We start from the raw sequence: 13,294 nt of genomic DNA on the forward strand, positions 1-13,294 counted from the left end.
GCCGACCTAACTAGACTCGCAACTCACACCAATTGGTCTGTTTAAATCCACCAACATATTTAAATTGTTTAACAAGATAGATTAACCTAACAACCCAATCCAAATTAATAGCCCTATGTATATGTTAAAATTTTATTACAATATTACTTTAAAAAGAACCAGTTTAATTTCCCACACGTTTAAATTTTTTCATTCAAAATAAAACTGAACCAAAAATATTCAAATTTAATTTAAAATCAAAAATTAAAATTATATATATATATACACACACATACAAACGTTCCGCCCACTGCGGACCTGCCATCGTGGCAGGCTCGCGTCAATTTTTTTTACATATTATAATTTTTTCCTCCAGCCCTAATTTCTCTCGCCGATATTTCTCACCGCGACAACTCTCCTCGAAACCTTCCCTCGTCGTGCCCCTCGTGATTCTTCGTCGTCGCGCCTGAAGCTAGGGTTTTCACCCCTTCCTCCTTCGTCGCGACGCACCCACCGAAGAGGATACCTTCCTCCTTCCTCCTTCGTCGCGACGCACCCGCCGCGAGGAAAATCCACAGGCGCCTTCCCTCATCGTGCCCCTCGTGATTCTTCATCGTCGCGCCTGAAGCTAGGGTTTCTGCCCCTTCCTCCTTCGTCGCAACACACTCGTCGAAGAGGATAACCCACAAGCGCCTTCCTCCTACGTCGCGCCAAAGCTAGGGTTTCCTATCTGTTGTTACTTGATCGGTAAGCTTAAGCTAGGGTTTTTCCGCACCTCACTCCCCTTCATTTGTTCTCCTTGATGGTACACTCTATTGCTTTAGTACAGTACAATATCTGGTTATTTATACCTTTTGTAATGTACAATATCTTGAATATATGTTAGTTTGATATTGATTATACCTAATTTGATTTCTCATAGTTGAAAAACGAGAATTTTTCAACACTGCATGAAAAACCTCAAGCGGTGTGTTTAACTTAGAGGGCATCATATCTTTAGGGACTTACTAGTTTTTCAATGCAACAGAGATAGAGGTTATTTATTTCTTCTTATTCAATTTAGGAGTTTTCTCTATCAAATTGTTTGCAATTTTGACTTTATAAAAAATAAGCTATAGTTTTTATTTATTTAGCTACTTATCTATTGTCAAATGTAATGCGAGGACCCTCAGAAATGGAAGAAAATACAGTTGATGATCAAGAATTCATTCCCCAAGTTGCAGATGATAGAAAGCCAAAAATTGGAATGGAATTCTCATCACTAGAGGAGGCATATTCGTTCTATAATCAATATGCACGAGAAGCTGGATTTAGTTCAAGGATAAACACAAGCAAGAAAAATAAGATAAGAAATGAAGTGACGTAGAAACAAATTATTTGCTTTAAAGAGGGTCATACAGATCTAATGCGATGGAATAAACATGCAAAAGTTGATCATGTATCAAGGGAAAGAGCATGCGACGCAGTTAGAACGGACTGTAAGTCGAATATTGCAATTGTCAAGAAACAGGTCGGACCTAATTGGGTTGTCAGTAACTTTATAGAAACTCATAATCATCGACTCTTGACTTCATCAAAGATGCATTTGCTACGCTCACATCGTAATGCTTCAACAGCAAAGGAAACATTGATAAAATAGTTTTCAGATGTCAATGTACCAACTTGTCAACAAATGTGAATATTGAAGATAGAGTATAGAGGGCATGAGGGAGTCGATTGCACAGAAAGAGATATTATAAATTTTGAGAAAAATCTAAGAGATAAACAAAAGGTTATTGATGCTGAAACACTGATAGAATTTTTTACATCTAAGCAAGAGAAAAATTCAACTTTTTTCTTTGAGTATAAGATTGATTCAGATAATAGATTTAGTATGTATTTTTGGGTTGATCATGTATCAAGGAGGACATACAGTGTATTTGGTGATATAGTTGTATTTGATACGACATATAACACCAACAAATATAGCTTGATTTTGGCACCATTTGGAGAGGTTAATCATCATCATCAGACAATTCTTTTTGGTTGTGGGTTTCTTAGTTATGAGCAAACTGAATCTTTTGTTTGGTTGCTTTCAAAGTTCTCAGAAGTCATGCCTAAAGGTGCACTAAACATTATCATCACTGATTAGGATTCTGCTATGACAACAACAATTGCACAAGTTTTCCCTCAAACAGTACATCGATTTTATTTGTGGCACATATTGAAGAAATTTCCAGATAAATTAGACCCTTTAACTTTTCGAAACCACTATCACAGCATAAAGAACGTCATTGTAAATTCTACAACACCTGATGATTTTGAGAAGTCATGGGAAGAGACTATCAAGGATGTTAACTTAGAGAAAATTGATTGGTTATCTTTGATGTATGAATTGAGACACAGATGGGTGACGACATATTTTAGTCATGTATTTTTTGCAAGAATGTCAAGTAGCCAAAGATCTGAAGGCTCACATGCATTCTTCAAGAAATATGTCTTGAATAAGAACTCAATAATGGATTTTATCACATGTTTTAATAGAGCTTTGAGACATCAAAGACACAATGAGTTAGTTGCGGATCATATTGATATCAATGAGCATCTCAGGGTTAATACAACCTGGCTAATGGAACCTCAAATGGTTAAGTTGTACACAAAAAAGAAATGACTGGAGTTTCAAAGTGAAATGACCGAGAATCATAGTTATTATGTGCAACAGACATTTACAGGAGTTGCCTCAGCGATTTACCACGTGATGAAATTTCAAAGTTCTTCTACCTCAAAATCAAAAGTGCTCGCGCATGACAAATAAAGGGATTACATATTGTGTAGCTGCACAAAATTTGAATTTGAGGGCATTCCATGCAGACATATGTTAACTTTTTTTCGTATCAACCAAGTGTTTCATTTACCTAATATGTATATACTCAAACAATGGACAAAAAATGCAAAAGTTGCAGTAATATATATGCTTTAGGGGAGCAAAATGTCATTGATGATCTAGATTCAGAAAGGTATTTGATGTCGAGGCATTTGAGGTTATCCTATAAAGCTTCTGTGTTAGTTGATGATGCATCTTTGAGTAATGAAAGGACAACCTTCTTGGATGAACAATTCGATTGTATCTACAATAAAATTCAAGAGATCTCCATTAGTACAACATGTAGTGATAGAAGTCAAAGAAAAAAATTTATTGATGAGATCCTTGGTATTATTAATCCTTCTGTAGTAAGAACTAAGGGATGTGGGAAGAGATTAAAATCATCAAAGGAGAAATCTACATCAAATTCTAGGCTTTATCGTGGATGCGGACATCGAGGAGTATCACATGACAAGCGTACCTGTCCCAATTTGTAACAAGGGTTTATGTCGATATTTTTTTTCATTTTTATTATATTTGTTCATGCAAATAAATTTATTTTTATTATATTTTATATATGACAATGTGTAAATTATCAGATCAATTGAAGATAATAATCATATCAGTCTTGACGACACATATGAACTTGATTTAGGATCTATAGCGAGTACTATCAAAGTTTTAATTTGTTAAATTATAGTGGTTTATTGTTTATTGAGAAAATGAGATTAAAAAATTATTTTTATTGTTATAGGTTCTAGTAACATACGCTAGGATGTTGTAATTATCTATGGTTAGTATTCATCTATTTCCTTTATTTGTAAGTTTGATTGGTTTAATGCTTTTTTTTTTGTATTGAATGCATACTTCTAAAGAATCTGGTATAGAATGCATACTTCTAATGCATACTTTTTCAGAATGCATACTTTTTCAGGCTCTCTTTCGGAAGATTGTGGCTGCCTTGCTCGGGGTGGAAAACCTTGTTGGGACCGATATGCTCGCTAGAGGGGGTGAATAGCGTTTCGTCGCACTTGCGTCGGTTTGCTTCGTCTTGTTGTTGTGTAACGAAATACTCGAATACAAACACTCACAATGCTAACACCTAGGATTTACTTGGTATCCACTTCAAGAAGAGGTGACTAATCCAAGGATCCACACACGACATGCTCCTCCACTAATGAAAACCTCCTTCTCGGTCGCAGCCGGAGGTGGAGAAGCCTCGTACAAACTCACACACAACACAAACACAAATACAAGAAAAAACTCTAAGAATACAAGTGAAAACACCTTTCTTCTTACTACTTGTTGTTGCTTCTTGAACCTTGAAGATGCTCCTCAAGTGTCTTGAAGAACTAGCGTGAGTGCTGGAGAAATCGCTGTGAAAATCGCTGTAAGCTCGCAGGAGGAGATCGCAAAGATCTGGCGAAGAAAACGCTCCGCCCAGGCTATATACAGTACCTCCAATTGATTGAAATCAACTCCAATCGATTGTCACGTCAGCACCGCTTCATCGCAGTCGTCCATCACCTACATCATGCGCAACGGTCGAATCCCAATCGATCGGCCAATCGATTGGAACAGTCTGAATCGATCCACCAATCGATTCAGATGCTTTCTGTGTTCTCGCGATCGCGCGAGAACTCCCAGCTCTAATCGATCGACTGATCGATTGGAGATTCCCAATCGATAGCTCGATCGATTGGGAAGGCCTCTATGCTCATGACTCATGCTCCCAATCGATCGACCAATCGATTGGGTCATTTCTTCCTTCACAGCACACTCCAATCGATCGACTGATCGATTGGACCCTGGTTCAATCGATTTCCCAATCGATTGACCATCCTGGACTTGACTCAATCTCAAGTCCAAAGTCTCCAACCCACTCCCAGTCAACCGTGACATGTTGGGTCTCCATGCCTAGCATTTGGCCACACCCGACCAACCTTGAACTAGCCTTCTAGCCTCCTCCATCAGCCTCGCGCCCCTCGGATATCTCCTCATCCTTCATGCCTTACCTTCAGGAGCTTCCTTCGGCCTCATCCTAGTTGTCGGGTTTTCCTTGCCAAGTTACACTAGGACTTATCTTGCCAAGACCACATACTTGGACTTACACCCTTTTTCAAGATCGCACTTGGACTTTCCAATTGCCTGGCTCCTCACCAGGACTTTCTCCTTTGCCAAGATCACACTTGGACTTCCCAATTACCTGACTCCTCACCAGGACTTTTCCTTTGCCAAGATCACACTTGGACTTTCTCATGCCTAGCTCCACACTAGGACTTTCCCGTTGCCTGACTCTTCACCAGGACTTTCTCCTGTCTAGCTCCACACTAAGACTTTCCCGTTGCCTGGCTCCTCACCAGAACTTTCTCCTGCCTAGCTCCTCACTAGGACTTTCCCGTTGCCTAGCTCCTCACCAGGACTTTCCAAATACCTAACCTCCAGTTAAGACTTTCCCAGTCAAGTCTTCTGTCAACCTTGACCTACTTGACTTGTATTCTCATCAACCTGGTCAATCCTTTGACCATCTCCACAACCAGACGATTGCTTCAGCAATCTCCTTATATTGTCAAACATCAAAACTCAAATCCTGACTCAAGCTTGACTAAACTCAAGCTTAGTCAAACTGGTCAAACTTGACCTAGGGAAATTGTCCCAACAAACCTTTCTTCAGAAAAGCAAGATGACATTATCGATGTTAATTTAAGAGTAACCAATGCACACTCGTATCAAATCAATCACAATCTGGAGGCATTGTAACTATTTTGTTGTACCTTATTGCATTAATCAATTGAAGAAGCCATGGTTCTTGAGGAAAGGGTCATTTTTCTCTCAACAAGGCCAGATTATTTCTGGTTGTAGAAATCTATTATGCATCTTATTCAATTCCCATCTGTTGCTGGCATTAATTGATAACATGTATTTTATTTAGATGTAATTGAGTTATTTTATTTATTGAGATAATTGTTAGTACAATATCATGGTTATTAATTTTAGTGCTTGTGAGAGAGTTTATTCTGTGCAAGGTGGCATAGTGCTTGTGAGAGAGTTTATTATGTTTCCACATCTTCAGAAGAATATATGTTTAAATTGTCCGATCACTTATTGGATTGATGGTATCTTAATTTGGTCATAAGTGAAAATGGACATGCCAACGAATAAGGGCACTGTAACTGTTTTGTTATAGCATAAAAATTCAACGCCTTTTGCATTATATATTGACAGCATGTGCTGGAGCATGGAAAGCCTGATAAGCGTTCTGTGATTATTAAGCAATTAACTGGACAAATAGTACAGATGAGTCGGCAGAAATTTGCTTTAAATGTCATTGAAAAATGGTTGACTTTCGGTAGTCTTGAAGCACGACAACTTTTGGTGAGCGAGAAGTTGGGTTCGACTGATGAAAATGAGCCTCTCTAGGTTTGCTTCATCCATGCATTTCATCAAACTATCGTAATTGGATATATTGCCTTTGGTCTATTGTGTTTCCCTCTGAGCTTTTCTAATGATGCAGTTTAGCTGACACCCTCTTGAATTTAGAGTTTGGACTTTGGTTCATGCATTTAAATTCTGAGTGTTTATCTATTTAAGGTTTATCGTCTCGTTGAGAAAGGGAACCCAAGGATTGTTTCAAGAAATACTATCGTCTTGTCGTGAATTAACTCAGTTTCGTCAAATTAAATTCATTGCCACGACATTCTGGAATTGCTAGGACAGTGATACAGTTCGCATCACTGAAACCTGTTTGAATGTTTTCCCTATCTGCTCAATGGCAGGCCATGATGAAAGATCAATTTGGTAACTACGTTGTACAGAATGAAAACTTCATTCTCGATTCTACGAGAATTTTTATGAAAGCATTTCATTTGCTTCTCTTCCATGGAAGTTTCATTTTCCCAAAATGTATCCTAAATTTTGGCCTAATTCTTCTTCTGATGATCGATTCAACATCTGATCAAAAGGATATACCTTGGTTCTATTTCATCTCTTCAACAAGTTTAGTAATAAGCATAACACAAAACTAATATCCATCCATAAATTAAAAAAATATCGACATCATCCATAATTACATTTCTTTATCACATTACAACACTAGTACTACTTAACTAGGCCAACCAACAAACAAAACAAGTATATAGCCAAAAGAATTAAGTTTGCTATCACTAATATCCAGACCATAAGCGTTATATTCCAATTTCCCATATTATGTCCAGAATAAGCAATGTGTTCACTTCACACCCTTGACTCCACTCTTGCCAACATCCTAAAATGTATATCATTAGTGTCTTCATTTAGTCCAGTATCAAACCTCACCCACTTTAACCATCCATGATGCTTACATCTATAATATAGTCTTCCTGGGTTCTTGATCGATCTAGAGACTAGCACTAATGCTCTTAGTCCGCAGTCCCTGCATCACACAGTTTCATATTTGGTATGGTTGATGTTGTTGTTACTTGATGATGTCATTCATGCACAACCTAAAAAGTAAAATTTGACCAAATTAAGCTAAACAATAGCAATTTGCTTAAGGAATGAAAAATTACACAATTTTATGAAAAATTTGACCAATTTGCATTAAAATATCTAAATTTTATGACACACCATATTTTGTAATACCTAAATATCAATATTTGCAGTGAGACAAAATTAATCCAATTTACAAGAAATTAGATTAGATTACAGTGTTTAGAATATCTTTAATGAATCATATATCACTTAGGGTTTAATCAATATCTCACTAATAAATATTCAAGATATTGTACATTACAAAATGTATAAATTACCAGATGAAGGGTAGAAATCTTTGTAAGTCACAAATGATTGGAGAAAAGAAAACCAAGACAAGATGAAAGGCACAAATCTCTATAGGTCACAAATGATTGGAGAAAAGAAAACCAAGTAATAGAGTGTAACGTCGAGAAGAACAAATGAAGGGGAGTGAGGTGCGGAAAAACCCTAGCTTCAGCTTGTCGATCAAGTAACAACAGATAGGAACCCCTAGCTTTGGCGCAACGAAGGAGAAAGGCGCCTGTGGGTTATCCTCTTTGACGGGTGCGTCGCGACGAAGGAGGAAGGGGCGGAAACCCTAGCTTCAGGTGCGACGACGAAGAATCGCGAGGGGCACGACGAGGGAAGGCGCCTGTGGATTTTTCTCACGACGGGTGCGTCGCGATGAAGGAGGAAGGTATCCTCTTCGACGAGTGTGTCGCGACAAAGGAGGAAGGGGCGGAAACCCTAACTTCGAGCGCGACGACGAAGAATCGCGAGGGGCACGACTAGGGAAGGTTTTGAGGAGAGTCGTCGCGGCGAGAAACATCGACGAGAGAAATTAGGGCTGGGAAAAAAACTATAATATGTAAAAAAAAATTTGACACGGACTTGCCACGAGGGCAGGTCCGCACGAAACATTCCGCAACGGAATATTTCTATATGTGTGTATATATATATATATGATTTGATTCAATTCGAAATTGTTAACCACAAACCATAATCATAGTCAATTAAAATTAGTTCTAGTTACTTTCCCAAATGGTTTAAATTACTTCCAAAATTCAATATGAAAACCATATAAACATTGTAACATTAACATGTTCTTAATTCTTTTTTAAATTTCAATTAATTATATATTTTGTTCAATTATATATTGTATCATCATAGTTCTTTTCAAAATGAAGAGTGATACACTATTATCGAATTTACAAAACAATTTTGAGATATAAATTATCAAACAACAAACTAATTTACACAGTTTATAGGATATGATAGCAAAAGGAGCGAAGCACAAAAGGTCAATTACAACATAAACATCCAAATAAGACAAAGAAAGTTCGATATCCAAACGAGATACAATCACAATGGATCATTTGATACCATTAATTTACACATCGATCAACTGCAAAACCTAACCAAACCTTCCGATCGGTTAAGAATATGATTAGTCTTTGTGAACTCAGACTGCTGGATCATCAACTGCTGCTGTTGTTAGATTGTTTATTTTCGGATAAGCAGCCTTCTCATCCAGCTGATTCTGTGCCCATATCAGCATTTTCAGCAAGCTAGGAAGCTTTGGATCTGCCAAAAAAATGGAGTCTTGTTCACATCCAAGTCAAAATATGGTCGATCGTGGAGTCAAAATCCAAGTTAAATTTTCTAGGACTGAGAGACACGATATTGGTTCTCAGACAATGACAATGAATAAAGGAGTCCAAATTCTCATTTTAGAGATTCAACCATAGAATTGCCAGATACCAACATTCACACCATTTAGCCACAGGAGTACCTCAAGGAAATATAATGTTAATAGAATGGGTACACTAATCAGTAATACAGATGAAGTCGCAATTAATGCAAAAATTGCTAATTGGTAAGCAATAGTCATGTTTGTAATCCTCCAAGCTACCAACAAATTCACTATACCATTTAATCCCTCGCTTAGTCTATAATATGAAGAGCATACATCATGTGGGGGTTGGGCCATGAATTAATTGATCCTTTAGAACTTATTACCACTTGCTTTTATTCGGACATGGAGTTGAGGGTATCCTAATAGGCTCAACCATTATGGAGAGGGAGTGATGTATTGACTTCACAAGTAGAAATATTGGATCATGCATATACGAAAGTATAAATATATCATCGAAATATAGAGAAATATCTGGGGTCTTTCGTAGGATATTTAAGTGTATCACCTCATATAGTCATATGACATTTGTAGGAAGAAAATTGAAATGAACTCTGGGAGAGATGGCTGAGTTGTTAAAAATTTCCAATCTACACTTTCAATGCCTTCTGTTAAAAATAATCCTAATTAGATATTTCCAGGTTGAATTAGCATCTTTCTCAGATCATTCTGAACATTTTTTCTGCAGCTAAAATAAGTAGATCTAGACATTCTATCATACAGTTTACTTTTTGGGCTCTTAAATTGGACTTAGTTGTTAGTATATTGGGATATACCATTATTTCATAGGATAGCAGTTGGAAAACTGGAAATCAGAGTAAATACCACCAACCTTTATCATGACTTTGGCTAGTTAGTATGGCAGCATTAAGCTCACTTGCAGTTTTCAAGCGTTGTGAGGTGTCTAGAAGTTCTCCATAAGGACAATTTTTTACATCTTCAAACGCCAAGAGGGCAACTGTCTTCTCCAACTCCTCTAGAAAACTTTGCTGTGAAAACCAAAATACAGTTTACTTGAACATTTTTTGTTCCTAAGTAATTGCAACCAGTAAATAACAGGAAACAAAAAATCAGTCAAGATTTTACATAGGAAGCATAAAAATAAACAAGGGAAAAGTAAAGCAACTTCAGTAAGGTTCTGAGGAATGTATTCACATGAATTTTCCAATGAGAAGGCCAAATGAAAAACAGAAGAACAAGCTAATTTCCTCAGAGTTTCAGTATGAGTAGGTCAAGTGTAAAGACAATAAATTATATTTTACTAGAGGTGGCAATAAGAACAAGAGGATCTTTAATGAGGATAGATTTCTATATAAGAATGAAAGGAGCATACATTTTCTTCTCCTCTTGGAGCCAGCTCCTCCTGAGCAAACTCTAGAGCCTCTTCTACCTTTCCACTACGAATCAACTCAATCAATCTCTGTTGCTGTAGATGGAAATACAGTTGAGGATTGGTATCTAGAATCTGCAAAATGAAATATGCCAAGTTACGAAATAGTCATACATTACTGATAAAACAAGGTACAAAGAAAAACCATTTATCCTTTCCTAGTTGTCTATTTAAATTATGATATAAATACACAAATATGAACTAGTTTTGACTTTATCTCCAGATTGAGAGGACCACAGCATCACAATGATGAGTAGACAACAAAAATTCGTGCTAATCTTAAAGTACCGAAAACTCATAACTATAGTAATCCTGCTCCCAGAGAGCTTACTATTATCTTTAATGATCTTAAGTAAAATAAGAAAATTAAAGTTATGAAATTGATATCAGCTCAGCTACGCATCTCGGTGACAAGCAGTATTTTATAGAGTAATTATTCATAATGCAAAAATGAATAGCAAGTCTTGGTTCTCCTTGCACAGAAAGGTCTTAAAAATATAACATTAACAAGTCATGAGACCCAACTACTTGAAGTCGATTACACAGGATCTTTTTCTACTACCGAACTTTATGCGAGACTATATTACTAGTAATATCTTGATCCTTTAAATCACTTTTGTGTTTACCTGGATGAAAATAAGAGAAAAGAATAGGAATGGAATAAAATGATTCATTTGTCTTGTTTGATTGGAAGGAAATAGAGAAGTAGAAGGAATTCAATTTTATTCATTATTTTATTTTGAGAAGAAATAAAATTTTCACATCTCATAGGAATGTAAACACGAATATTTCTTCTCTCTAAATTCTAAGTAAAAAAGATAAATGAAATAAAGTGGAAATCAAATAATACAATTCGTTTTTTTTTCCTTTTTTCACTTAAACTATTGCATTTCCTGTCTATTTCCTCTCCTCCAAGTAAACACTATTAATAATGTCGAATAGAATCTTTTTTCGGTCTGTTTATCCTTACACGTCCCATGGTAATCAATTCAACCTACTTGATTGTAGAATATTAGTCACCTTGAACACATCAACATGGTCTTAATCTTGGTCTTATAGTAAAATTATCAAACGAGAAAATGATTTCAAGCGCTGAGCAATGTTAAGGACTAGAAACCCAAGTTTTCATTGAGTAGATTGCAAAAACTATCCAAAGATGTTGGTCTGAGTCACACTTAATTGATATATCCACCCAGAACAAGAAATCGCATCAGAGGAAAATAAATATTCAGCACTCCATAAGAATCGAAAGGAATGTGATTCCCACTAATTTGCACAATACTGTTTTTTTTGGATATTTAGCAAAGTGCACCATATATTATCAAGGGTGACACTCCTAAGATATAGATTAGGGCTACGCAAAGCTGATTTTTCAGTACATATCTAGTATACAACAGCTGTCTGACCAAATAACAAAAAACTAAATGCAAACTATCAGTTTCACATTTGTCCACTTTCTCTCTTTTAAGCATAAATAGACGCTAAAAAACACCTAAACGAAACGCAGTGACAAATTTTTGTCTTACCGTAGGGTTCAAATCATTAACTTTCTCGATAGCATCCTCGACGTTGCCAGATTGCAAGGCCTGCTTCACAGCCATGCGATCAGTTATTGTGGCGAGGTCAACGTCGGCTAATCGCTCATAAGGAAAAACAACCACACGATTGGCAATTACGATCAGAACAATGGAAAGCACAGAACAAACACAAAACGAAACGAGGAAAATAAAACAACTTTTTGAAGTAAAAGTGACAGGATACGCTCGGTGCCGGATTCAATGCGGAACTTCTCGGCGGCATCCACATAGCCTTCCGTTACGAGAAAGTTCATGACGAGCTTATTCATGTCCTCCTTCCTGATCTTCACATCCTTGAGCTTCCTCTCCCATTCCTCCCTCGTAATCACCTTCTTCGACATCGGCTGCGAGCGAACAGCACGGATTTAGTCACGGGTGGAAGGCGAGAAGAAACCCTAATCCGCTTCTGGGAGCGAGAAGAGTAAGAGAAAGGGGTAGACTACTGGGGCTTCGTTAGGTTAAAGCGGTAGGGAAGGCAGTAGAACTGATGGGACATCAGATCACCGGCTTACGGCGGCGCAGCTGACCCTATCGGCGGCGAGGAGGCGGATGCGGTGGCTGGCTAGACGAAAGTGGGCCCTCTTAGTTTGATTCCTTGTTCAATTATAGAATCTGACTTCCCTAGGCAATGAGAGTCGGTTAAACCCTGACATTATATCTAGCCACTTACTGTAGGTCCGAGCCCGAGCTCCAGGGCCAAAAACAAAAAAAAATACAATTAAACAATTAAATTTTATATCATTATATATTTAAATTTTTTTATAATAATAATAAACTTTTAAAAAATAAAGCATTGCACATAAAGATAGTGAATCAATCCACTAATTATCGAAACAATAAAATTGCATGAATTAGACAATATAAAATATCTCGAACCCTTGTCTCATAATTTGGAAGATCAACTACAAAAGCAAAACCTAAACTCATCCATTTGTTACTCCATATCCATTTGTAACTCCATAAATCATATGCACAATTATTGATAATCAAGTTAACTCTTTGAACCAATTAAGATTTGACCGATTTGATCTTAAAAAAAAAAATTCACCAATCACTAAATACTACGGACATATGATATGTCCTGCGAGAAATTGAAACCCTCGTTGCATGAAAACTTGTCCTACCTCTTACCATCGCACCATGTCTCGAGTAGGAAGTAATGTCTTTTTTTATAAAAAAAATCTAGGTATCTAACTTTTGGAACCAATTAATCTTCAAGATGACTAATTTAATCTTATAAAAATTTTCTACCGACTATCAAAATAAACCCAGAAGCACAGACAATTCATGACATGATGCACTAGTATCACAAATATTTTGAG

At 36.8% G+C, this 13,294-nt stretch overlaps 1 protein-coding gene across 3 annotated transcripts; it reads right to left on the reverse strand.

Annotated features, from left to right (window-relative positions):
• Positions 1-8,519: 8,519 nt before the first annotated feature.
• Positions 8,520-12,607, reverse strand: LOC121975180 (protein GID8 homolog). Of its 3 annotated transcripts, none has more exons than XM_042526641.1 (6): positions 12,416-12,607; positions 12,157-12,316; positions 11,922-12,028; positions 10,339-10,470; positions 9,838-9,994; positions 8,520-8,896 (listed from the first exon to the last, which is right to left on the reverse strand). In XM_042526641.1, exons 2-6 carry the CDS (start codon positions 12,311-12,313, stop codon positions 8,775-8,777), a joined length of 675 nt encoding a protein of 224 aa, XP_042382575.1. In that variant the 5' UTR covers positions 12,314-12,316; positions 12,416-12,607; the 3' UTR covers positions 8,520-8,774. The 3 variants fall into 3 exon arrangements, with proteins under 3 accessions (XP_042382575.1, XP_042382576.1, XP_042382577.1); XM_042526642.1 differs by having other exon boundaries at positions 12,477-12,595; XM_042526643.1 differs by having other exon boundaries at positions 12,485-12,582.
• Positions 12,608-13,294: the final 687 nt, after the last annotated feature.

Source organism: Zingiber officinale, chromosome 4B, assembly GCF_018446385.1.
Source record: "Zingiber officinale cultivar Zhangliang chromosome 4B, Zo_v1.1, whole genome shotgun sequence".
Classification (NCBI taxonomy): domain Eukaryota; kingdom Viridiplantae; phylum Streptophyta; class Magnoliopsida; order Zingiberales; family Zingiberaceae; genus Zingiber; species Zingiber officinale.